The 24,606-nt window shown below is 41.1% G+C and overlaps 3 protein-coding genes across 3 annotated transcripts in view; 2 read left to right on the top strand and 1 right to left on the bottom strand.

Annotated features, from left to right (window-relative positions):
* Positions 1–6,503, top strand: part of lrpprc (leucine-rich pentatricopeptide repeat containing) — a 59,563-nt gene extending 53,060 nt beyond the window's left edge. Inside the window, exons 36-38 of the mRNA XM_069658881.1 lie at positions 1,423–1,507; positions 2,448–2,590; positions 6,229–6,503. Coding sequence (XP_069514982.1) covers positions 1,423–1,507; positions 2,448–2,590; positions 6,229–6,303 — 303 coding nt within the window. The 3' untranslated portion in view covers positions 6,304–6,503. The remainder of the gene's footprint in view (positions 1–1,422; positions 1,508–2,447; positions 2,591–6,228) is intronic.
* Positions 6,504–8,944: 2,441 nt separating this feature from the next.
* abcg8 (ATP-binding cassette, sub-family G (WHITE), member 8) lies at positions 8,945–14,839 on the bottom strand. Its single transcript, XM_069658882.1, has 13 exons — positions 14,795–14,839; positions 13,565–13,666; positions 13,289–13,436; positions 12,716–12,954; positions 12,116–12,248; positions 11,540–11,809; positions 11,299–11,458; positions 10,760–10,858; positions 10,471–10,670; positions 10,009–10,085; positions 9,541–9,808; positions 9,329–9,456; positions 8,945–9,082 (listed from the first exon to the last, which is right to left on the bottom strand). Exons 1-13 carry the CDS (start codon positions 14,837–14,839, stop codon positions 8,945–8,947), a joined length of 2,007 nt encoding a protein of 668 aa, XP_069514983.1.
* A 529-nt stretch (positions 14,840–15,368) lies between these two features.
* abcg5 (ATP-binding cassette, sub-family G (WHITE), member 5) lies at positions 15,369–24,442 on the top strand. The gene is made up of 14 exons (XM_069659233.1): positions 15,369–15,541; positions 15,898–16,019; positions 16,264–16,400; positions 17,323–17,421; positions 18,849–18,981; positions 19,904–20,043; positions 20,544–20,673; positions 20,835–21,048; positions 21,173–21,378; positions 22,884–23,022; positions 23,189–23,262; positions 23,536–23,647; positions 23,793–23,905; positions 24,258–24,442. Exons 1-14 carry the CDS (start codon positions 15,369–15,371, stop codon positions 24,440–24,442), a joined length of 1,977 nt encoding a protein of 658 aa, XP_069515334.1.
* Positions 24,443–24,606: the final 164 nt, after the last annotated feature.

Here is a 24,606-nt window from a genome sequence, read left to right as displayed (position 1 = left end):
TAAAGTCACACATTAAGAGTATTGTTGTAACTCATAACACTTCGAAATGAAGAAGTTGTAACAAACAGAAATTATCCTTCGATAGCTGCAATTTACTTAAACCGTTTTTGGACACATTTGTAAAAACTTTATTTAGACTTTATTTTTATGTTGAAATATTTTTTTCTGTAGCACATTATAGCCCAGTTTAAGCAATGAACATTGATAAGACAAGACATTTTTCCCTTTTTCATCAAATCCACACACTCACTGACCACGTTCATACAGCAGCCATTTATCTCTATCTAAAAAAACAAACAGTTAAAACCCTGAAAAATAATGGGCCGTTTTTAAAGTTATAACAACATATTTGATCATCCATTAGCAACCAGCTAGCTAACAGTGATGTTAGCTAGGTAGAGGTGAAATGCTTGTCATACTAATTGGTCAACAAATATGTAGTTTTACCTCAAAATTGGCCCAGTTTCCTTTTTGTCTTTTGATTTGCTGATCAATCAGGAAGTGTTGAAATAATCATCAGATTTGTTGCGTTTATAAAACTAACAACCTCAAATGCAGCAGTAAAACATTAGCATTTAAGCATCCCTCCCTGAGCGTGATGTCAGAGGATAATGGCCACAGTATCAGTAAAGTTAATTACAGTTAGTGATTTGACATCTTTCTCTCTTTGAGCATTTAGGCTTGAATTTCACTCAGAAAGTGGAAACTAGCCCACCTGAAATGTGGACCTTGGTTAGCCTAGCTTGCTAATGTTAAAATGGATTCCGATACATTACTTCAATTTCAACATCTGCTGAGTCATTAGCAACTCCTTTGTACTCATTGTTTGTCCAGCGTTATAGAAAGGAGGGGTGTGTTTTTTTCTATATCTCATGGGACAATTTGTGGTGACAGTAAATAACCAGACTGTGAAAACCCACTGCAACAGGTAGCTAGCTTGTCCTGTACCCTCAGCGGCTGGTACATCAATGTTACCCTGTGACTCAAGTTACGACAAGGAGCACATAACACAAGTATTGAGTATAAGTATGTAATGATGTAAAGAGTACTCCAACCACAATTGTGACTAAGAACTGGGCTAAAAATGTCGGTCCCCGACCTGCTTGTGTGGCTGTTAGAAGACAGTGATATAATGACGTACTTGGCACCTACATAGAGCAGTTAATTTTACAGTACCTATTACTGTTCCAACTTTGTCATTGTAAAACTAAAAACCTCAGACCCCCTTGAGGGTACTTAAAAATAAAAAATGTCTTCTCCTTGGTATTTGTAATTTTAGCATTAACATTTTGCAATTGATTTTATAGCAAAAGCTACGGTTATTGTTTTTATTATAAAGTTTTATTAATGTCATATTTGCAGTAATTTGCACATTCAAAAATGTCTATTGTTCAGATTATACATTTCTGTTTGTGTGCACAGTTGGGAAAGATCAAGGCCCTGCTGAGCCTGATTCCAGACGTCGCAGAGAAGGAGGTGCTGTGCTCGTACCTGATGAAATGTCACGGTAAGACTCAAACACACATGCTAACACTGTCCATGGATCTGTCTCGTGGAGGAGATAGCGGTGTGGCAGGCGGCTCGCTGGACTGTGGCTAAGTCAACATTAGCGGACGCATTAACAATGCATCAGGTCAAGGCGTGTGTGTATGTGTGTGTGTGTAGTCAGAAATTCAGGGGTTAGAGGAACACATGTCCTCTAATGAGTTAGCTGTCCTGGCTAGCCTTGCGTGCTAATTGCAACACGGTCCAGCACTCAACTTTCCTTTTTTTTTCCTCCTCTCTCAATCGCTTCTTGATCTCTCCACCTCTCTACTCCTGTTCTTGTCCTCAATTTCTCCTTGTCTTCCTTTTCCTTCCTTTTACCTCCATCCTCTCCTCCTTTCCTCATGTCCTCCCCTTTACTTCACCTTCTAACCCTCCCGTCTCCCCTCTTTCGTACCTTGTCATACCAGAGATGAGCAGACATGACTATTTAATTAGCGTAAGCTAGCTGGTCGGTCATGGCGGCCATAGGGGAGACAATTAGTGATGCTCTGGGAGCCTCTGTTCTCTGGCCCGTCTGAGAAAAAAACCTCTAGAAAAAAGTTAAAGAGTCAAGAGAAAGGAGGAAAGAAAACCCTGAAAAAAGGTACACAAACACCTTTATTTTTACAGGTAGTTTTTAAGTCTCTTTCATACCAGTGACACGTCAAGTTATGGCAAAAATCTTGATTTGACTAATACCTGTGTGCATTGTCCTGACTTCATTTAAGATATCAGTGTTTGCCGGCAAGTAACTGATGATGGGCCAATATGGAAAAAGACAAACAAAAATAACATGAATCATACTTTTTTGCCTCAAATGCACACACCTCTTTTCACTAAATGTCTACATTGAAATATCACGTGGAGTTTTCCGTCTCATTTTCTTCCTTTTTCTCTCCCCCCCCTCTCTTGTCTGGCAGTTCTGGATAAGGACTTACCGGCAGCCAAAGCTCTGTACGAGCAGATGCAGAAGGAGGGAACAGTCATAGACGAGCTGTCACTCAAACGGCTGGCTGTGCTTTACCGCAATGCAGGAGAGGAGGCGCCCTTCCCTGAACCCCCCGTGAGTCTCTCTCTTTCACACATACGCACACACTACACACATGCCAAGAGACGCCCTACGCTATCATTCGTTTACAAATGTGTTTGGCAAGGATTATGGGCAGTATTTTTATGTGAAGTATCAAACAACTTCTATGTCAAACTCACACCCACACAGACCATGTGCTCACTAACAATTATTGATTTTCCTCTAACGTACACAAGCAAACTATGATTGCAATAATGCTAGCTATACATCCCAGACCATCACACAAAAATATGCTTTTAATAAGTTGCTCTCCCAATCCCAAATCAGTGTTGCTTTTTGGCCTCAGTAGATAGATCATACTGAGCAAACTGGACTTGTGTTTGTGTGAGTAGCTGTGAGAGGAGATCCTGGAGCTGATAATGGAAACTAATGGATGAGTGCTCAGCTAGCCTACACAGAGTTAATGAAAACAGTTTTTTTCCTACAACAATTATGTTGAAGTCATGGAGGATTTTGAAGAGCTGAAAACTCAACTGACACCATGAAGCTTTGCTTACAGCACTACAGTATAGTAAGGCAGGGCGATGAGTTGAGATTTATAATGCAACTAATTATTTTCACTATTGATTCATCTGTCCAAAATTCTTTTTTTTTTTGCCTTTTATGCATTTATTGAGAGACAGGACGGTGTCAGAGGCGAGTGGGGGAGAGAGTGGGGATGACACCTCGCAGGGTGGCCGAGGGTGGGAGTCGAGCGTGGGGCCACCACATGACCACGACTACTACTACTGAGCTAAACCAGCACCCCAAATTTTTCTTAGTTAATGCGTCAATTGTTTGATCTGTAAAATGCACAAAAACTGTAAAAAATGTTTCTGGAAGTCCAAGATGATGTCATGAAAATCGACCAACAGGCCAAACACATTTGCATTCATATAGGACTAGTTAAAGTCAAACTTAATCTTCTACGCTACACCTTCTTCTCCTTTGATACTACTCATTTAAACGTAGCATGTTCAGGACTGGTTCCTTAGACAACACTATGTCATCGGTACCCATGAACTTAAAGTTATTAACGTCACACCTTTCCATATTGATACAACTATGTTGACATGAACAACATACATGAAGAGATTTGTGTACAAGTACAGAAACAAGCACACCTCACAGCCCCCTAACTGGTGCTGGCAGTCGTCCGGCTGGTGTCTTAATGCGTGCCATTGTGTGTGTGCTGTGGTCTGTGCGTGCTGTAGTAATGTGACAGAACAGTCTGCCTGCTCAGGGTAGTTCAATATACCTCGGCCTGCAGCTAGCCTCCTGTGTTTGTGTGTCAGAAACTGTGCCCACGGTCACAGAGTACATATATTGTGTAAGCGAGACGGTGTCACTGCAATAGCCGCTCTCTTTTCCCGGCTCCAAGTGTTTTTGAGAGTTTCAGCACATTGCACATTTTGTAAGTTGATGTAGCCCTATTTTTGGCAGAAAACTCACACACACACACGCACACACACACACACACGCACACACACACACACAGAGGCCTCTTAGCCCCAGCACTTTTATGTGCCGTCCCCTCGAGGCAGGTGTAGAACGGAGCCCACCTCTTACCTCCCCATCACTCACCTGCAGTGCAAAGATAGAAGGAGAAAGAGGGATGAAGGTGGAGAAGCTGCTGCATTATTCACTGAGTGTCAGGATAGTTAAGTGATGGCTGGTTTTATAAGCAAAGCAGAGCCAGAGGAGTTACAAGGAGAGGGAAAGGTGAATATAGACGGGGTATTCAGAAGTTTCTACAAATAAGTCTGAGGTAGAAACCTACCTCTCCCTCCCCCGCTGCTCTCTCTTCTCTCCATCTAAACATTTTCTCTCGGTGCTCCTTTTCCCCAGAGAAGATTTGCCTCTAAGTGGCAAGTTTAGGTGACTTAAGAGAACTTGTGTGATTACATTTGATAGTGTGCATTTCACAAGAGAAAAAGCACTTCATGTCGTCTTCATCTGATTTCACATGGAGGTAAAATATTTCAATTAAATCAACCATATAAAATGTGGTGATGTAGAGTATTTTATGGCCGCCAAGGATCAACGAAAGGATTTTTATAAGATGTTACTGACAGTTGTCTCAGTGTTGTCTTGCTGGTCACTCTTCAGGTGAGTATCCACTGTAACACCTGATACTAAAAATTAGCTGCAACCTAATGGTCGATGCATTTATTTATGTGAGATGCATGTTTTTATCACCATTACTGTCATGTCCCCTTGGCTGCCTAACATTTTTTAATCATTAAATATAAAGGGAAAACAAAAGTTTTTTTAGGAGCATCTGCTGAAGATGCTAAGTGTAGTTTTTGATCATCTAATGATTCCAAGCAGCAGGACTCCCCCTTACCGACCAATCAAAATCAAGAAGGGGCGGGACTTCTGATATTAACGTCAACAACAATGGCGGAGGAGAAGCTAATCCTTTCGTTTCTTCGAGGTTACAATTTCCACGTGTACGGCTGCTACTAATGCCATGACAAGATTCCTTTCCAGTGTTTTTATGTTTACTGTCCTAAATTTCCTTGAATAAAAGCAAATATTAAGCATAGAGAGCGAATTAAAACAGAACGGTCACTACCATGGGAAGCGGAAGTGCCGCGATACAACTTTCGTATCCTAGCAACAATAAGCGCCGACAAGAAGCGCTCTCAGAAATTCATTGTGGGACTTCCCAGACCAATAAACGCTGTTAGTAGACCGTAGACACAGGCCCTTAAACCACTGCCATGTTAAGTTATCTTTAATTAATCTTTTGTTACATTTTTGTGAATAAAACTTGCCCACAAAGACAGTAGAACGAAGCTATATATAGAATTTCAGCACACTTCCTCAAGAGTGGGGGCATTTATCAAGTTGAAATGAGGAATTTACAACAAGTTTGATGAGAAAAAAAAGATTTATTTTTGCAAAATATGATTTTATTTGCGTGAGATTTAACTTGAAAACAGAGACTGTATTTAGTAGAAAGTAGCTCCAATGTTCACAACGTTAATTTCTAAGTATTAATTTGAGGCGCTTTTAAGTTTAAGCGCCACAGATGAAGTTCGGTTCTGCAGTATGATGGTAAAGGCCAAAATCTCAGACGGACATCTCAAAACGTGGACAAAAAAAACTACTGGCAAAATAAGTTTTAGTAATTAGGGTAAACTGACCCTTTTCAAAGTGTTTCAAACCCCTGTAGGATCCCTCCCTCTCCGCTTTTATAGTTACACATCTATTTATCAGCATTAATTACCACATTAAAAAAGAAATGTACATTGTAAGGAGCCAGAGTAATCTGCACAAAAGCTCTCACCTTCTCCCCTCCGAAAAACACCCAGCACAACACTTTGTGTGGATCAAAACACTGATTAATTAGCCAGAACAGAAGCAGAGCGCGAAAGTGTGTGTTTGGGGAGTGAACTACAAATCCCTTATTTGTGTATTAATGGGGATTTAAAGATGAAACGAGACAACCTGGTTGGCGAGTGGAGACTATTTAGACAGACCCAGGAGGGCTACACAGCTGCTTACTTTTAGAAAGAGGCGCGACTGAAACACACATACACACATCTTACTGTTAAGCAGGTGAGCATTTATGCTTTATGTTTTGTGTACGTTTGATTCTAAATGGTCTTTCTTTCTCTTTCCAGGAGACCTTTAAATTTTACGCAGACAAGCTGAGCAAAGAGAGAGCTGCCCAACTCCAGACGACAGCTGAGGAATAAAGAAGCTTCCTTGTCTCATCTCACCTCCATCCAAATCCTACTGTTTTCTTCCTCCTTTCTTTTTTTTTACAAGTTGTTTGAGCTGAAATGTTGGATATTATGTTATAGCTGTTGGATGTTGAAGTCTGTCCACTGCACCACTGACAATGTTGATGTTGAAGATGACGATGTACAGAAGTATTTATGCTAATAAATGATGTTAGGAATCAACCTTCTGTGCCTGGGTCGTTTTTGTGGGTTGAAAGGTGATGATACATTTTGTCAGGGCAGCAGGTAAAACACCAGTGGAGCTAATCACATTAACGGCTATTTCTTTGTTTTCTTAGGTGTTAAAGGATTTGGTTTAGTATTTTAAATTGTATTTATTGGAGCAGTATAAAGAATATTCAGACTCTTTTCATCCAAGATTAGTTAGAATTTTATTTCAGTTCTGTACAGCTCAGTGTTGTGCTTTTGAAGGCACAGTACTTCTACTTTACATTTTATGCCACTTAAGACTTCTACTTCACTTAATGTTAGAGGTAAATATTAGGTACCCACTTCATTCATCTACCTGCCACAGTTACTTTATAGCTAAAAATTCCACACAGAACACCTATAAACACTTGTTACAGAGCAAAATACCCAAAAGTATATATAAGTTAAAATTAGCTCCTTTTTTATTAGCTTCATTATTAAAATGCTGCTTGCATGTTGAAGTATCAGCATTAGGAATAGGTTACTAAATGGGGCTGTGAAGCAGCATAATAAGTACTTTATTATTTTTGATACTTTAATTGTATTTTATTCACAAGACAGAGCTTCTATTTAAGTAAGATTTAAGTGCAGGACTTATTATAGAGTATTCTTACATCGTGGTATTGGTACTTATGTAAATTGTCTTAGTAATGTTTCCAACTGTACTTTGAGCATTGTTGGGGAATAGTCTAGGCTACCAGTATATCAAAAGCAAGTATATTTCCAGTGTAAATGCACAACCTACCGTGTCCATATCAGGTGGAAATGTCTTTTTGTTTCTCAAGAAACTATGTAATAAACCCTCTTGACTAATGTAACATACTATAAAAAATATTCCCCCAAAAATATTGGTTAGATTTAAATCAGCTTTGCTCTGAAAGTGTCTGCTATAAAATGTGTAAATATATAAACAGCTGCAAAAGATGTTTGAACTGCCTTATACAGCCCGACCCTGACAGCCTCTCGTCTCTTCTGTCCCCTGACCTTCATCTGCTTGGCTCTGAACTCTTTCTGCTCTCCAATACGTCAGATATTCCTCTTTCATGTAACACAAGCTGCTCTTGACCCTGACTGAGGCCTTAGATAACACACACACACACACACACACAGAGGTTGTGTGCAAAGTGACGTCGGAGGGTCAGGCCAGGCGGTGGGGTTTATTTTGGATACAAATTAAGATGCACGAGAAGAAACATAATTTGGAATTTAAGTTATGAAACAGGGTTTGTTTTTGAAAGATTTTACCACCCACTTAAAAATGAGTACAATCGTTAAAAACAAACAAACAGTAAAGATGAGTTCAAAATTATGGACCCTCCTCAAGAGAGAAAAGTATAACTTTGTTCCTACTCTCTAAAAGGAAGTTATATTTTTTTATCATTCGTGAACATCCAATCTTTCAAAACTTATCATTATTGTGTTATATGCACCTGATATTTCTTCTTTAAGGGCTGTGTTTGGCTCAACAACCAGAATGTGAAGGATAATCACTCAAAATAACACATTGTATAAACAGTTATTAAACTGCACATCTGCAAGTGACTACACAATGTAACCGAACAAAAAGGCTAAAAGGACAGCCGAGTATGACAACAAAAATAAACATGCTCAAGTGGAGGAATTTGATTTAATACTTTACTAATTTGGACTCAAACCATGTCAGTAAAACATTTATCAGGCTTTTGCACCAGTGCAAAAATACACAGCTTACATAATCTTCAATCTAGAGTACAAGCTCTAGTGTGACTTACTAAATCTCTACCAGGCTCTATTTTTCAGTGCTTCCTATACTGGCACACACATTGTTAAGCTTAATAACCTTACATATACAAAAACGATAAAGCCGTAGAAAAAAAAAAAGAAGATTGAAAAAGGGAACAAGCAAAAGCTGCAGATGGATATCTGCCAAAGTGGCGCTCTAATCGTTTGCCAAGAAGGAGCAGAGATGGAGAGAGAGGGAAAAAATGCCATCGTTTTAACTTTAATGATACTGCAGTGCTATGCTGCCACCCAGCAGCAGACAGCGGTACTGCAACAAGTGCTTCTTACTCTCATTCTAATTATTACCACTTTAAACTTAATGCTTTGTACGTCTAAATTACTTCACACATCAAGAACTTTTTTACACCCATTTGAGGTATCAGGGTGATTATTTCTACAATTAAAAATAGTGCAGGAGTGCACTATCTCATGTTTAAATTATTGTGAAAATGAGAATTAAAAAAATACATATTTTCCAGTGTAAATATCCTAATGAGAATACTAAAATCACAATGGAAAGCATGGCTTAGTGTCGAACCAGCCGGACTAAGACCTGAATCACTTCCTATCACTGCTACAAAATAAAACACTTCTGTAAAGTACAACTCCACCCTTGATTTTTATGGCAGTGGCACAGATGTGTTCACCAGTCCTGACTGGACTTCTGTTTGATGAATCTTAGGGATAAGTAATAAAGCCCCATGAAGCACAGACAGACTGCCAGCAGGACCAGATAGCACGAGTACAGAGGGTACTGGTTCAGGGCCATGGCCTCCACCACCTGAAAGACAAACAGAGGAGGTAACAAGAAGAGAAAGATTTAGATTTGTCCATGGACAGTACTTTGGTTTTAACGGGTGTTTACATTTAAGTTCAATACCACCTTACATTAAAAAATCATAACTCAATATTGCTTAAGTCAACATGTTTACCTTGGATTGATACAAACTCTTATTCTAAAATGTGTACTCCAAAACTGCACAACATAAACTCTGATCGACTGATTTAGTGTTTGTTTTTAACTCACGTGTATGCCGTCAACATTGAGCGTGAAGTTTCCGATGGTGACCGGGTACTTGTTGCCTCTGAACTGTACCTGCAGCATGCCCTCAAATCCCCAACGCATGAAGGAGATGTGAGAGAGCCACGAGGCAACTGGGGAGTCAAACACACACACAGGTATAAGAATCACAAGCTAACCAGCATCTTTTTTCTCTTCACGCATATTATTCCACTCACCGAGCCACATGTTCTCCAGGCTGATGACAAACCCTCCCGTCAGGTAGAACACAGTGAACAAGGAGTTGCCCATGAAGGCGGAGGTCTGCAGGGTGGGCAGTGAAGCAGCTACGAACAGAGCCATGGCTCGGCTGCAGTAAACCATCAGCCACACCAGCAGGAAGTTGAGCAGGAAACGCTCCGGAGCCTCGTTAAGCCCGGCCAGCCAATAGATGGGCAGGCCGTACACCAAGGTGAACACACAGTGCTCTGGTAGCTCCCCCAGGATCTGAATATGAAGACAAATAAAAACAGACAAACCCATAAACATTCAATGTTTGCATGCAGTTATACCAAATTTCCCTTTATTTATTAGCACCTTGTTACAGTACTGTACATGACCGGGGTGGTTCATTACACTGAAGTGTGTTTTCAGCATGGTGTTAGACTGCCCCCTGCTGGAGAAGCTGTTTAATCACGGTGGTTTACCTTGGCAAAGAAGTAAGAGGTGACAGAGTACATGCCGTCCTCCAGCTCGTGGTACAACATGGCTCTCTCTGTGTGACCTGCAGATAACATAAAGGTATTATAATACCTGATACAGTATTAACAATGAGTCATACGTAAACGTTGATAAATTTCATGGCCTTGACCTGCCTTTAACTTGTCTTATACTGGCTGACTGCCAGGCTCAGTCCCGCTATCGATGTGATGTGACTGATTATAATATAACTCAGAGTGAAGGGACACGGTGTCTAACTTTATCTCTTACAGATCTGATAACTTGTTCATAACTTTGCCTTGAATGTTCCACTCTTACATATCGATCCTACATGTTCATGGTGCTTCTGTTACCCTATGTCTTTCAACGTTAAGCACACAGAGTTTTATATGTGCAGTAAAAATAAAATTGTAAAAAAAATTCTTGACAATGACGAGAACTTGACTTGCATTTAGCTATGACGTCCAGCACCACAGCGAATGGGGTGAGAGCTCCGATCATGTACAGCAGAGCCACGGTGTCCTGAATGGACAGGCGCTCTTCTCCGGCCCCGTAATAGAGACAACCGACCAGCAGTGACATGAGGAGGGCCTCGAAGCCGTGGACCAATAAGGTGACCAGGTCTCTAAAGTCGTTATACATGTGACGCCTGAGGCAGAAGACAGAAGAAGGAGGAGATCAGTGTTCACAATGTGTCGCTATTTAGAGCTTTAAAACATCCATGTGTGGTGTTCTTACCTGATGAGGATGTTGAATTGGTTAAGTCGGCCAGGCAGTCTGTTTGTTTCTTTGGAAATGGTGATTACTTCTTCTGTTACTGTGCTCAGCTGCTGAGCGCTGCAGGCAGGAAAACAGTGGATCATCTAAGTTAGCATACAGCAAACATTTCCCATAAATTGTTATCAAAAAAGGACGAATCTCTTGAAATCAATCATCTTAATTGCACTCTTGTGTCAAGAGCTAAAATTTAACCACAAAGAATTTTGCACCTAATCAGTCATTTCTACTAACAGTTGAATTGTGGATCAGAGAGCTGTTTTCCTGAGTCAAGTTAAGAAGGTAGCCCTCTTTACTGATCCAATCATGCAGTTCAAGCATTATCCAAAAATGCCCTGTAGCTGCTCAGGTACTAAAGCCCATATAAAGAAATATCATTGTTAATGTAGGGAGAGGGGAGTTACTGAGAGAAACAAAAAGGTACTCATACAAGAGAAACATTAGTAAAAATGTGTGAATATATAAGGAGAAGGGAAGAGGCCAAAGACACACACTGCTACCTTTCAGTTTGTGTCTGTGACACATCTGTCCCAGCTGGTTTCCACATGTGATCGTCTGTGTCACGGACCTTTTCCATGAATTGCAGAGCCAGAACTGTGGACCGCTCCAAACACTCAGCCTCTCGCTCTGGACTGCGCCGGTCTATACTGATCAGATCGACTGGACACACACACACAGTTTTATTCTATGTAATGCAGATGTAGTGTCTAAAGCTGCTTCCTATTTTCTTCACACACTTACCATAGAAGTCAGAGGGGTTGCAGTATCGTGGGCAGGGGTATCCTAGCGCAGTGAAGTAAGGCACCATGTCGCGAGCAGGGCCGCAGTAAACAGCTGAACCCGACGACAGCAGGACGACGAGGTCGAAGAGCTGGAAGATGTCAGAGCGAGGCTGGTGGACCGACAGCAGGACCAGACGGTTTCCCCGGGCCAGACGGGACAGTGTGATGACTAGGTTGTGAGCTGTGAAGCTGTCCAAACCTGAGGTGGGCTCGTCCAGGATCAAAATTCCTGAAATGTAAAAACACCTTTGAATAATCCGACATGCTTGCCTGAATTGTCCCCCAGTGTTTAATTTTTGTTTATCGGCAGGTGGTTCAGGGGATGATGTAACATAAGGTGGCAGAATTAGCATATCAAAGCCTGCTGTTATAACCTTCCTTTCCTGAAAGGTATCGACATGTATAAAACTGAGCTGATGTCTGTTATTTAATTACTTGCTTCTTGCTTTTTACGTCTAAAAAGAAAGACAGATTATAAGAGAGAAAGTTAAAAGTGGAAGTAAAGAGGCAAGATCAACAGGTTTGTTTTTCCCACCTGGGTTCCAGAGAAGTTGGACGGCTATACTGACTCTCCTCCTCTCTCCTCCAGAAACTCCCCTCACGTAGTCGTTTCCCACTCTGGTGTGAGCACACTGTCGCAGCCGCAGCTCTGCGATGACATCATCCACCTGTGACAAAAAACAGGAGAGACTCAGTTTACGAAGAATTTAGGTTCAGCTATAAAAGACTGATTGCAATAGTGATGATGTCAAATGTGATAGAACAATTACATAACTAATAATTGACATCTGTGAGCTTTTTGTTGAAACTATGAGAATATGACAGCCTCATAAAGTAGGCAAATATTAACATTAACATGAATGTTACTGGAATCCAACGATGTCACTAAGCATTCTCACTTTACAGGGTTCACGTCCCAACTACTATAATAGGAATAATTCACTAAAACAACAGGCAAATAACAGGCAACTTTGCAGCCTTATTTCCCATTGCGAAGAATTTGTAACAACCAAAAGGGATGTTCAAATGTTGCTTGGATCACCTTATCAAGCAAAGAGGACTTACAACCTTGTGCGATAGTTAATTTGTTCACTGGGTGTTCTCCTTTGTCTGATAGGGTAATAACTAATCTTACCCTCTGGTCCCTCTGAGCCTGTTTGAAGTGGGTGGGGAGCCTCAGTTTGGCAACAAAGGAGAGAGTTTCCCGGACGGTGAGGTGAGGAAGCAGGCGGTCGTCTTGGCGGACATGAGCGATGCTCTTCTTCACTAGCTGGGGTGTGTTTGGCTTCCCGTTAATCAGAACTTGGCCAGACGTCATTGTGCCGCCCTCATCACGGCATGTTATGATGTCCAGCAAAGAGGTTTTACCACAACCTGGGAGGAGACAGAAAAATTCGTAGTATGAACAAAAATCACTACACAAGTCAAAACCTGCACCTTCTTGTTCCAACCAGTAAACATTATTTTTTTGGTCTAGTTTGTTCTCTTTGAGTCTGTGGAAAGATAGAGACAGTTATCATTGATTCTTTAATAGATAGTTTTATAAACCGCTCTGCAGTTTGAAATGAAGGCTTTTTTTTGTCCCAATGCAGCTGACATGAGGCCCAGTTTGACAGCAAACAGGCAGGGGTAACAAATTACCAAGGAGGCCAACACATATATTACCTTGATTAGAAACTGTAACACAGTAAAGCTGTGTATTTGTCACCTGAGCTGCCAATGACGGCCAGCATCTGTCCGCTGCGGACCCGGAGGCTGAGCTTGTTGATGGCTGTCTGCTTGTTTCCTTTTATCTCCCATGGCAACTTGAACTCTGATAACCTCTCATACCAGGGGATCTGAGCAGCGGTGTCCACCTGGATACAACACACACAAGCACAAATCATAACACAATAAGCCCATACAAGATGCACATATCCAGTATAGACAAGTCAGGAAAAAACAAAAGCTAAAGGTGAGTGTGTATGAAAGCAGAGTCAGTTACCTCATAGTGCAGGTCGCTGACCTCCAGCTCATTGCACCCTCCGCTGTAAGTGAAGTAGAGACTGCTGTCTTCTTCAGACGAGAACAACTCTGTGTCTTGATGCTGTAAGAAACAGGTAAAGGGTCAATGAGTTTCATAGAGGCAAGGATATTTTTTATTTGCATCCATATCAGTTCGGAAGGACGCACTGCACTTAATCTGAGAAAGCGAGAGTAATAAAACTCTCTTTATCAAACTAAAGATTTATAAGATAAATGAGGAAATCTGAGGAACACTTTAGTGCTTTAGCCAGACACTGCATATCTCACATTCAAACTTTATCAACTACTTGGTATTGGACAAATCGAATGACTCACTTATTTATTGATCAATAAGTGCATGCGCGAGTATGTGAGCACGTTTCAGCTGGAAGAACACGTGAATACTTGTGTGTGCATTCACATGCCCCTGCTTCTCTGTCTCTTAGAGCAGATGGTCGCCTGAGTGCCACTGTGGGTGCAGAGTTCATTTGAAAATGAGACCAACACTACCTTTATGTAATCCTTAAATCTAATTAAAAACATGTCAGGATTCAGCACAAGCTCATAAATCCACTGTACAATAGACGGTGTGTAATACGGTGTGGTTTATATGTCTTCTTGTGACATGAATATTTAGTTTTACTGATTACTGAAATTGACTGTGTCCACTGCTAATAACAGAGTAAAGTAAAGCTGCAGAGTCATTCTGCAAACTTCAAACAGAAGTAACACATTTTAAGCAATTATAGTGAAATTCATTCATGTTAAAACATTTTATATTAATAGATAAAATGTAATGTAATGTTTGTAATGTAAAATGTAAAATGCTGAATATATTTTTTTAATTTATAATAAAATATAAATCATGTTTGTATTTAACATTTTGGTTAGAACTATTAAAGCAATATTTTTTCTTTAGGTTGAACAACTAATTTTGTTGAATTGGGCAACTATGAAACACTAAATTAAAAATGTATTGAATAAATATAAATTAAATACAATAAATAAGCACAAACATCTCATTTAATAAAATCAGTGGTTTTGCAGCAGTGAAAAGAGCAGCTCAGTGGTTGTCGGGACGATAGGAAAGAGGACAGAAAGAGAGTTTAGATGTGTTTCTGGTTTTAATAAAGTACAATTAGAATAAGGGCTTAAAACTAATGTCTGTAACAGAGCTTAAAGCGGTTAAAAAGATTGTTCTGGTGTTTACCTCTGAGGAGCCGTTTGCATGACTGAAGTCAGTTTCTTTGTCCATAATGATGCAGGATGCTGGTCGACGCTTGTGGGGTCAGAGGTCACCGCACCCCTTTTTCTTCTCCTGTTTGGTCCCCCTATTTCTCCTGTAAGGGTCTCCCCTTTCGATCTCCTGTCGGTGCCCCTTTTCTTTTCTCTGATAGATAGTTTGACTCCAGTCCAGCTGAAGCTCTCCTATCGTTGTACCTCTCTCTCGAAGCGCCTAAGTTCATGTCATGTCAGTTCCTCCCCTGCTCGGTCCTGTCAGTCAAAGCTTTTTCTGCTCACAGCGCTTAATTTGAGGACTGAGGTGTGTGTGTTTTTTTGTTTGGTCATATTTATACAAGTCGAGATCAAAGTTCTCTGAGATAACGCGACATTCAATGTGTGTTTATTGTTCCCGACCGCTTGCACTGCTGCTGTGTACAGGTAATGTGTGCAGAGAAACACAGCCTGGGCCTGTCAGTGGACTCCGCTTCAGAGCTTCACATGCTGTTTATTAGTCGCGTGGATATGATCTGAGACGGACGGTGGTTGTTTGGAGAAGCAAAATGGCCGGGGACAGGAACCGTTTTTATTCCATGGACACAGTGGAGCCAAACGAGACACAGGAGTCGTTTAAGTTCGTGTCGCAGGTGAAGAGGGATGTTTGGAAGGACAGCGGAGAGGAGCGATCAGAGCCATCCTGCTGCCTCAGCGTCAGCCAAATCTCCTACACAGTCAGGTACAGTGAATGCTGAAGACACAGACAAAGTGTACAAGAGGATGACAAAAGCAGACTCTGAATCAGCTAGATTACATTTTACAGATTCTGTTTTATTATTATGTAAACACTCAGGCTGGTTTATCTTTAATTTTATGTGGTCCAACTTTAATTTGTAATGAAATAACAGAGAATTACACGCAGGACATTTGGAAACTTGCACGATTTTGTCTTAAAGTGACAAATAATGCACGTTGTTGTTTGATATCTTTATACTTCCGTAACAAATGTAGATCCTTTTCACAGAGGGGTCTGAATCTACTCTGTGAATATCAAATATATTAAAGTCAAAATATGTCTTTGTGTGTGTGTTTCAGTGAGCGTGTGGGTCCGTGGTGGGACATACCCTCCTACAGGAAGCGATGGACTCGTCAGATCCTCAATAATGTCTCCTTCCACGTAGACAGTGGGCAGATCATGGGCATACTGGGCAATTCAGGTTTGCAATTAATTCTGTCCAAAAAGTAAATATTAAAACTTGAGAAAAATGAAGTAAAAAATCTGATTTTTTTGAGAACAATAAGATACAAGACAATGTGATTTTTTTTATTTATCCAGGCCAAATAAAGTGGCTAAGACTAGCGTGAGTGTGGGAATAGTCAATATAAATTCATCTTAAATATTTGACAATATAAACCTGATTTATTTTAATACATGTCCATGTGTATCTGTGCATTGTAAAGGTTCAGGAAAGACCACGTTGTTGGATGCCATCTCAGGGAGGATTGGAAACGCTGGCACACTGCTGGGTGAGGTCTTCATCAATGGCAGGAAGATGAAGAGAGAAGAGTATCAGGACTGCTTCTCTTATGTGCTACAGGTAACACAGAAATCATCTATTTGTCACCTCAAAAATTAAATACAATCCGTCTGAAATGTGGCCTCAGAAGTTGGTTTGAAGTTATACCTAAAGCACACATATGTCACCTTCCCTTTGCCCTAGTTCTCATCACACACTGACTTCAGGTTCAACTTTGCCCCACACTATCACCTGTGAGGGGCTTCATGCACACAGTCTGTATGTGTTTAAGTTGCCTGTGGTCTACCAAACCACAAACTCAAAGAACAGGCACCGTATTGCAAAAACTCCTGAAAGGTTGCCCATGCCTCTGGATGAAATTAACTAAAGACCCTTGCTAGCCTCCTCATATACTTAATCTCTCAATGAGAGGTGCTCAAGTGTATCCACAGCCTGAATTAAAAACACTGGCTTAAAAGCGGCCTTGCTTCGTTTCAAATCATCTCTCTCTTCTCGCTGATAGCAACCCCCTCTGCTCTCTAAGCCTCGTCATTAACTTCCCCTGCTAAGCTGTAGATGAGGAGGTGATATGAGCTCCTGATATTAAAGTCATTCAGATGAGAGGCTGAGGAGAAGTGGGATTGGGAGGCCCAACGTGTTAATTGAGGCAGGCAGCAGGTTCAGCAGGATCAAGCAATGAATTTGTGTACGCGAGTGTGTGTGTGTGAGTGTGTGCGAGGCAAAAGTATGTTACAGTTAGTTTGCACATACATAAACTGTATCAGTGCAAACATATATTCAAAATATATGCAAGTTACTTATACTTCAGTTTGATTAATGGCAAATAAGAGGAAGAAGGTGATCTTTTAAACTTCATGATGGAGATAAATAGTATTTAATTGATTTCATAATATATTCTCAATCAAGTTATCTGTCTGTCTCACTTCATCTTTACTTGTTTCTTTTCTTCTTTCACTCCCTCTTTCCTCTATCTCTTTTCCAGAGCGATAACTTGTTGAGTTATCTGACAGTGGAGGAGACCCTGACCTACACAGCCCAGCTGGCCCTGCGGAAACACTCGGCCGAAGCCATCAAGAAGAAGGTGACTTTTGATGGCCTCTATTGTCCGGTTCACTCTCTGCTTGTGATTCGAGCTTGACATTTTCTCCCACCTTGAGGAAATAGAAAAGGACACAAAAGGAGAAACAGAGGATGACTCTTGAAACAGAATTTGTAATAATAAGGACGTCACACAAGGTTTTTTATCTCATGAGTGCTTATCAAAAGTAGCAGATTTTCCTTTTCTTTTTCAAGACACCTTCTCAATTTTATGGTCATATTCTGCTCTAGGTTTGGTAATGTAAGTCATACAGCTCCGAGCCCACTGCAAATGTATGTTTTTCTCTGGTTCTACTATTTATAGGTTTGTGTTTGTGTAAAATGAACTTTGGTTTTATTGTAAACAACATTTCTCCCTACACTTTCAAATAAGATCTCCTCATTTAGGTCTTTGCAGAAAATGACGACTAGTTAAAATAACCAAAAGATGCAGAAAATATGTTTTTTCAGACCTCGAATAATGCAAAGAAAACAAGTTCGTGTTCATGTTTAAACAACAGAATACTGAAGTTTTAACTTAGAAAGAGTTCAGACACTATATACTACAATATTTGGTGGAATTACCTGTTTTTTAATTACAGCTTTCATGCATCTTTGCATGCTCTCCGCCAGTCTTTCACATTGATGTTGGGTGACGTTATGCTCTCTTGGAGAAAAAATTCAAGCAGCTCAGCTTTGTTAGATGGCTTGTGACCATCCATCTTCCTCTTGATCACATTCGGAGGTTTTCAATGGGGTTCAGATCTGGATTAGGCCGACCATGACAATAAGAGAGAGAGGCTGATTTAAGGAAAATTTGGAGTGGTCTCTGGATTTTTCTCTGGAGCTGTATAAAGTTGAGTTACAGTTAGTTCAAGTATCTAAAATGTATCAGTTTGCTTTTTGCTTCAGCCAGTCATCAGCTTCTGTCTTTATTACACGGCTCCATTGCCAGGAAATCTTTAAATCTCCCCTCTTTTATTTTAGGATTATGTTTTTGGCTTTTTGCCTTTGTTTATAGGACAGCCAAAGAGAGACAGGAAATGTGGGGAGCAGAGAGTGGAGGATGACATGCACCAAATGATCGGCAGACTGGGAGTGGAGCCTGCGATCAGTGCATCGAGGACTGTAGCCTCTGCACATGGGGCACCTGCTCTACCAACTTAGTTAAAACCAATGCCCCTAAATCTCCCCTCTTATGATATAAACAAAACACCTTGCATGTTTTGCCAATAGGGTCTAAAAAGGTACTTTAGCAGCCTTTTTCTTTTATTTGGATATTTCTTGTTTTGACCTACAGCAAACATAAACCTCCTGGCCTTATCCTCCACACAGGCGAGAACACGCAGAAGAACAGGAATATGTATATAATAATCCTACTACTACTAGTGTTTCTCTTGTCACCTGACCCCTGACCTCTGGCTTCTACAGGTGTCTGCAGTAATGGCCGAGCTGAGTCTGAGTCATGTGGCCCACAGTGTCATCGGAGGTCGAGTTTTCCCGGGGATCTCTGGGGGTGAGAGGAGGAGGGTCTCCATCGCCAGCCAGCTACTTCAGGACCCAAGTGAGTTCCTCTGCAGCCGGGAAACATTTTATCTGTGTATCACAAACATCACACTTTGGACGGGTGCTACTGCTGCAAATTTAAATCATGCCTGAATTTCTTATCTCAGATGGGAGGTTGATAAACTGAAGCATTAGAGGTGTTTATAAGCTTTAAACACCTGAGACACAGATTATACAAAAGGGGCAGTGATGTCAGAAAGATGTCATATCGCACGTGATATTTTCTACAGCAACCAAACTTGAGTCAGGACTGAGCCATCCTGAGAACAGAAGAAAGTTCACCAAAGTTCTCCCCAAAGAGTTTTAGAAGTCCACACTGAAAAACAAAAGGATCTAAGTAATGGAGGAGTAAGTAAAGGACAGGAAGAGGAAGAGGGAGAGATTGAGAAGAGTAATGAAAGACTAGGTTATCACACCACCAAGGAAATGAGCAGAGACCTGCCTGTGTGTGTGTGTGTGTGTGTGCGCCAATGTTCTCATCCCAGGTGTGGTTTATCAGGTCTAGAGTCCCCCAGGGAGGATGAAGGGTCTCAGTCCTCATTCAGGATTAGAATGGCCACGGACACACACACACACACAGAGTCACACACAGAGTAATGAGGAGTTTCCATTCACTGCCTCTCCAATCAACCAGGAAATGAATTAATCTCACAATTAAAGCATCTGCTAATTCCACTCTGCTTTCATAATGCAGAGGGGCAATCTTTTAATTGTCCTAATTAGAGTAATTAACTAAAAAAAAAAAAGAACTCACTTATCTCCACAAGTTAGGTTGGCCCCGCCGAGAGTCCTGCATGTGCCACTTAATAAAAAGTACATTTAAAAGTTTCGAACTTAAAAGAGGAAGAAAGTTATCGTCCCGTCTTACTCTTGTTCTCAATGTTTGGATGTGTGACAAGCCGGTGATGATGTCATTGCAGGGGTGATCCTATTGGACGAGCCGACCACCGGCCTGGACAGCATGACCGCCAATCAGATCGTGGTGCTGCTGGCGGAGCTGGCCAGGAGGAACCGTATCGTCATCGTAACCATCCACCAACCGCGCTCTGAGCTCTTCAGGGTGGGTTTGGAGATAAACTAGGGAAAGGAGAAAGAGTTGCAAGAACACTGAACTTTCTCTGAAGGAAAGATTCACTTTTTTTCAAGTTTATCTCAAAAAAAGAACCACAGAATGTGAATGTAAGGGAAACATTTTCTGATGTTTATGCTAAGATGATGCTTCGGCAGGCTGCGGTATTCAAATCAGCTGATCTTTTAAAGTTTAACATTAAAGAATGTTATTTCTGCTCCTTGGTTTCTCCGCCAACATTTCTCTGCAGAGAAGCGATAGACACACAGTTTTTACTTATAACACTGTAAGAATTACAATGTATTTATGATTGCTGAAAAACATTAAAATAACAGGGGACACTTTCAGAGCAATCGAAAGTTATTTAAACATACAAAAGGTCAAGTGAGTGCTGCTATAGAGCTTGAAAATATAGATCACCATTTTCAAGGATCATGCGTTGTAGTTAAACTGTTGGTTGGTGCGTTTGTGTGTGTGTGTGTGTGTGTCAGGTGTTCAGCAGGATCGCTATAATGAGTCGTGGAGAGCTGGTGTTCTGTGGGCAGCCAGAAGAGATGGTCGACTTCTTCAGCCAGTGTGGATATGAGTGTCCAGACTACTGCAACCCCTTTGACATCTATGGTACACCATGCTACGATCCTGGATGATCTGTTAATTTACATTGTAGCCATTCATCTATGTTGAAGCACAAATACATAATATGTAACAATTGAGAATATACTCAAATTAAGCCTGCGTTGCGTTGACATAAAAAATGTATTCTGTGCTTTGAATTTGAACAGTTGACTTCACCTCAGTGGACACACGCAACAGTGAAAGAGAGGCAGCCACCTTCAGTCGCATGCACGGAATCACTTCATCCTATCAGAAATCTGACATCTACCAGAGCATGCTGGGTAAAATGGGACAGAGCCTGCAGCAGGCCGACAAGCCAGCCATCCCCTTTAAGAGCAAAGAGTCACCCAGTGGTGCAGCCAAACTTGGAGTTCTGCTCAGGTCAGTGATGGGCGAGTCTTTGGCCCCCTTCTCTGTGTGTTTAGACATCATCTGTAAAGGCAATAACAGATTACTGCCCACCAAAGACATCAAATTCATATCACCCATATTTCTATGTTTGTAGACGGACAGCGAGAAACCTCTCCAGAGACAGGATGGGCGTCCTGATGCGTCTGTCCCAGAACCTGATCTACGGCCTCTTTGTGGCTTTCTTCGTGATGCGTTTAGACGCCGACATCAGCAAAGGTGCTGTGCAGGACCGCATTGGCATCATCTATCAGAGTGTTGGAGCTTCACCATACACCGGCATGCTGAACGCTGTGGCTCTCTGTGAGTTCCTTCACCACACATCTGTACATAGAAAGGAAACATACATTTTACTGCAGGTTTTTGATTTTTCCCACAAAGTGACCACACTAACATACTATGTATAGAGGCGGGTGACATTTTGTTCTATATAACTGCATGTGTCTGTACATCACCCAATAAATATCTACATAATGTGGAAACGATGACTTCAGGGAAAATCTGAAGTGCGTGTGGTCTATCATCGTCTATTATCTTTATTAAACAGCATGTTTGAAATGTCTTTATCTCCGCTGTGTACGCTCGCTTATCTCTTGTTCAGTAGGTGGAAGGGTTCTGGGGTCTGCAGTATTTCTGTTCCCTTCAGCAAAACGCGTTAAGTCTAGCTCGGATTGTCTCTTGTTGATAGCGCCTGAGAAGACTTCTTGTTCTTTCAGTGTTTCTGTAGGTCAGAGGATCAGATAAGTTAAACTATAGTATTAAAATGAGAGATTTTAACTGCACTTTGATTGCAGGAATATGTGCATACAAATTACATATCTTGTTATTTGCATTGGATTTATACAGTTCTGTTTGCATTTGCAGTTTTATACTACCCACAAAGGGGGTGTGACCTTTACTCCATTGACAGTGCAATGAACGCAAGTGCCCTTTTACCTGCAGACCTACAGTACCTATACTATCTATATTGTCTGTGTGTACATGGAATTGTGTCTCTACATGTTAAACAAGTTTATGGTTCGTATTTATAGCAGCTGTTGTGACTTAAGGTAACCTCTAGTGCGGACAAACTTTAACATATATAGACAGAGAGAAAGAGAGAGACAGTTAAACAAACACCCTCTGCCCTGCACGAACTACTGCAAACTACAACCACCAGAGAATATGTACCACTGCTGAATCCTAATGATTTTATATACTGCTCTTATAGGTTGTTTTACGGGCGTCAAATTAAATGAAGGTTAAATACACTTAAAAATAAATAGGCAAAATGTATTAAGGCCTTAGTATAATCTATCTCAGCATTTATGTCCTACATAAGATGATATATAGACAATAACCTATTAAGGATATTGGCAGTATGGGATAATTTTCTGTTCAATGTCTCTCTCAGTTATCAGCTTAATCTAAACTCTCAGCCTTAGGGCTCTGGCTGTCACAGATACTGAAGATAAGAGATGTGATAAAACTGAGCAGGAGTCACACTAGAGTTAAAAGGTAATTAAAAGCCCTCCATAAGCACCCAAACAGCCAGAGGTAGTGATTGGGGATATCATACTGACCTTGAATCTCATAGATAAAGACTGATAGGATACAATACAGACGAGTGGCGTGTTCCAAGAGAAAGGTTTACTGAGTTGGCTGGATACCTTTGCGGAACAAGAACAAGCAAAGCTGGAATATGGACTAGAGAAATACTCGATGGCTTAGGTTTTCATTGATATCGTTTAAGTGATGGGATAGAGGAACATGCATTATTCTTTATGATGCAACTCAGTACACCATCTGCTCTCTCTCCTCTCTGTCAGTCCCGGCGTTACGAGCCATCAGTGATCAGGAGAGTCAGGATGGCCTGTACACTAAATGGCAAATGTTCTTGGCCTACATCTTCCACATCCTGCCCTTCAGCATCCTGAGTGTGTTCATCTTCACCTCCTTCCTCTACTGGTGTGTAGTAAATGTGTTTGCCACATGGGGCATGTTTTTGTTTGGGGGGATGCAAGCAGCATATTCAACCACTTGTCAAGAATTTAATCGATATGCCTATTCAATCTTTGCCCCCTCAACATCTAAGCTCTAATTCTTCTTTTGTCCCTGCCTGCGTTCCTTTCAGGGCCGTGGGGATGCACCCTGAGACCTTGCGCTTCCTGTGTTTCACAGCTGTAGTCATGGTGCCACATATTATAGGTAAGCTGATACTATTAGGGGGCGGGTTTGTTTTTTTTAGCTTATTGTTTTAAAGCAAAGGCTAATTCAGCTTATACAAAGTAAATAATAGGGGCATGACTAGCCTTCTTATCTCAACGATTCCCATCCTATCACTAAAACAATTTGTCTTTGTTCACGCTTGCTACAAAAACTTTAACAGGAATATACTCTAAATATTTAGGAGTCTAAAACAGATGCCTTTAACTGTTTGTGGCTTTTAGTTGTTTTATTGTTGTGTTTTTTTTTCCTTAGGTGAGATGCTGACTGTAGTGCTATTAGGAGTGGTCCAAGACCCTAACATGGTCAACACTGGAGTGGCTCTGCTCAATATTGCAGGGATCTTGGTGGGATCTGGATTTCTAAGGTGAGACACCTGTTTTTAAATAACTTCACTGTGGTTTGGACCTTTGATAAAGCAGCTTTCACTGTAAAAGGTGTAATGCTTGCCACTGCTAACCTTTCAAACATGCTGCTGATAACACTCCTTCTTTTCCTCTTCCTCTGAACAGGAGCACCCTGCAGATGCCGGAGGTCTTCCAGTGGCTCAGCTACCTGACCTTTCAGAAGTACAGCTGTGAGCTGCTCATAGTCACCGAGTTCCACGGACTCCACTTCACCTGCAGTAAGTTGTTTTAACCGTGGGAGCATCCTTAGTGTGCACCTACCCTGACAATGAAAAAGGACCCATGAGTAGAATGAAAATTGTATTTACAGCTCACAGACTGTGTGTCCCTGCATGAGTCAAACTTCTAAGGAACACAATTTCACGCTATGGGTCTATGATGTCAAATTTATGGTGACAATTCACAGTTCATCATTTCGCCAATGTTTCATTAGGGTTGAAAGTATGAGTTCATTGTTCAAGGACACTTGGCAGGACACATCGAAGGACACTGATTAGCCGTCATGTAAACTGTTGCTGTGTCTATAAATGAAGACAACTGTTAACTCTCCGCTGTGTGTCATACCTACAGATACGACCAAGCCTCTGCCGGGAGCCTGCCTGATCACTCAGGGCGATCAGATCATTGATGAGGGCTATCCTGGCGCTCTGTCCCGATACACACAAGACTTTCTTCTCCTCTACGCCTTCCTCCCTGCACTGCTGCTGCTGGGCATGATCAGCTTCAAGATCAGAGACAAGCTTGTGCGTCATTAAAACAAAAGACTTATTGACGTAACTTTTGCACTTCAGCCTTTCCTCCAACATTTAACGAATATTTCGATATCAGCACTTACCTTGAACATTTACAGACAGTTTTCAGTTCAAAGACCTTCTGTCAGACATATTCTCAAACAATCTCAGTGCAAGCTGGAGGAACA

This window comes from Semicossyphus pulcher, unplaced genomic scaffold (assembly GCF_022749685.1).
Source record: "Semicossyphus pulcher isolate SPU_LCO1_2020_fin unplaced genomic scaffold, fSemPul1.0.p SCAF_12, whole genome shotgun sequence".
Classification (NCBI taxonomy): Eukaryota; Metazoa; Chordata; class Actinopteri; order Labriformes; family Labridae; genus Semicossyphus; species Semicossyphus pulcher.
The sequence above is the reverse complement of the archived record's forward strand: the minus strand, read 5'-3'. Positions and strand labels throughout refer to the sequence as shown.

Bases quoted from the DNA above. Each gene is read 5' to 3' on its own strand.
- abcg5 (XM_069659233.1), top strand. From the start codon at position 15,369: ATGGCCGGGGACAGGAACCGTTTTTATTCCATGGACACAGTGGAGCCA. The intron at 16,401-17,322 runs GTAACACAGAAA...TCTCTTTTCCAG, and splicing joins GCTTCTCTTATGTGCTACAG to AGCGATAACTTGTTGAGTTA. The intron at 20,674-20,834 runs GTACACCATGCT...GAATTTGAACAG, and splicing joins CAACCCCTTTGACATCTATG to TTGACTTCACCTCAGTGGAC.
- abcg8 (XM_069658882.1), bottom strand. From the start codon at position 14,839: ATGGACAAAGAAACTGACTTCAGTCATGCAAACGGCTCCTCAGAG. The intron at 12,955-13,288 runs GTGACAAATACA...GTCTCCTCCCAG, and splicing joins GGCCGTCATTGGCAGCTCAG to GTTGTGGTAAAACCTCTTTG. The intron at 11,810-12,115 runs GTGGGAAAAACA...TTTACATTTCAG, and splicing joins CCAACTTCTCTGGAACCCAG to GAATTTTGATCCTGGACGAG.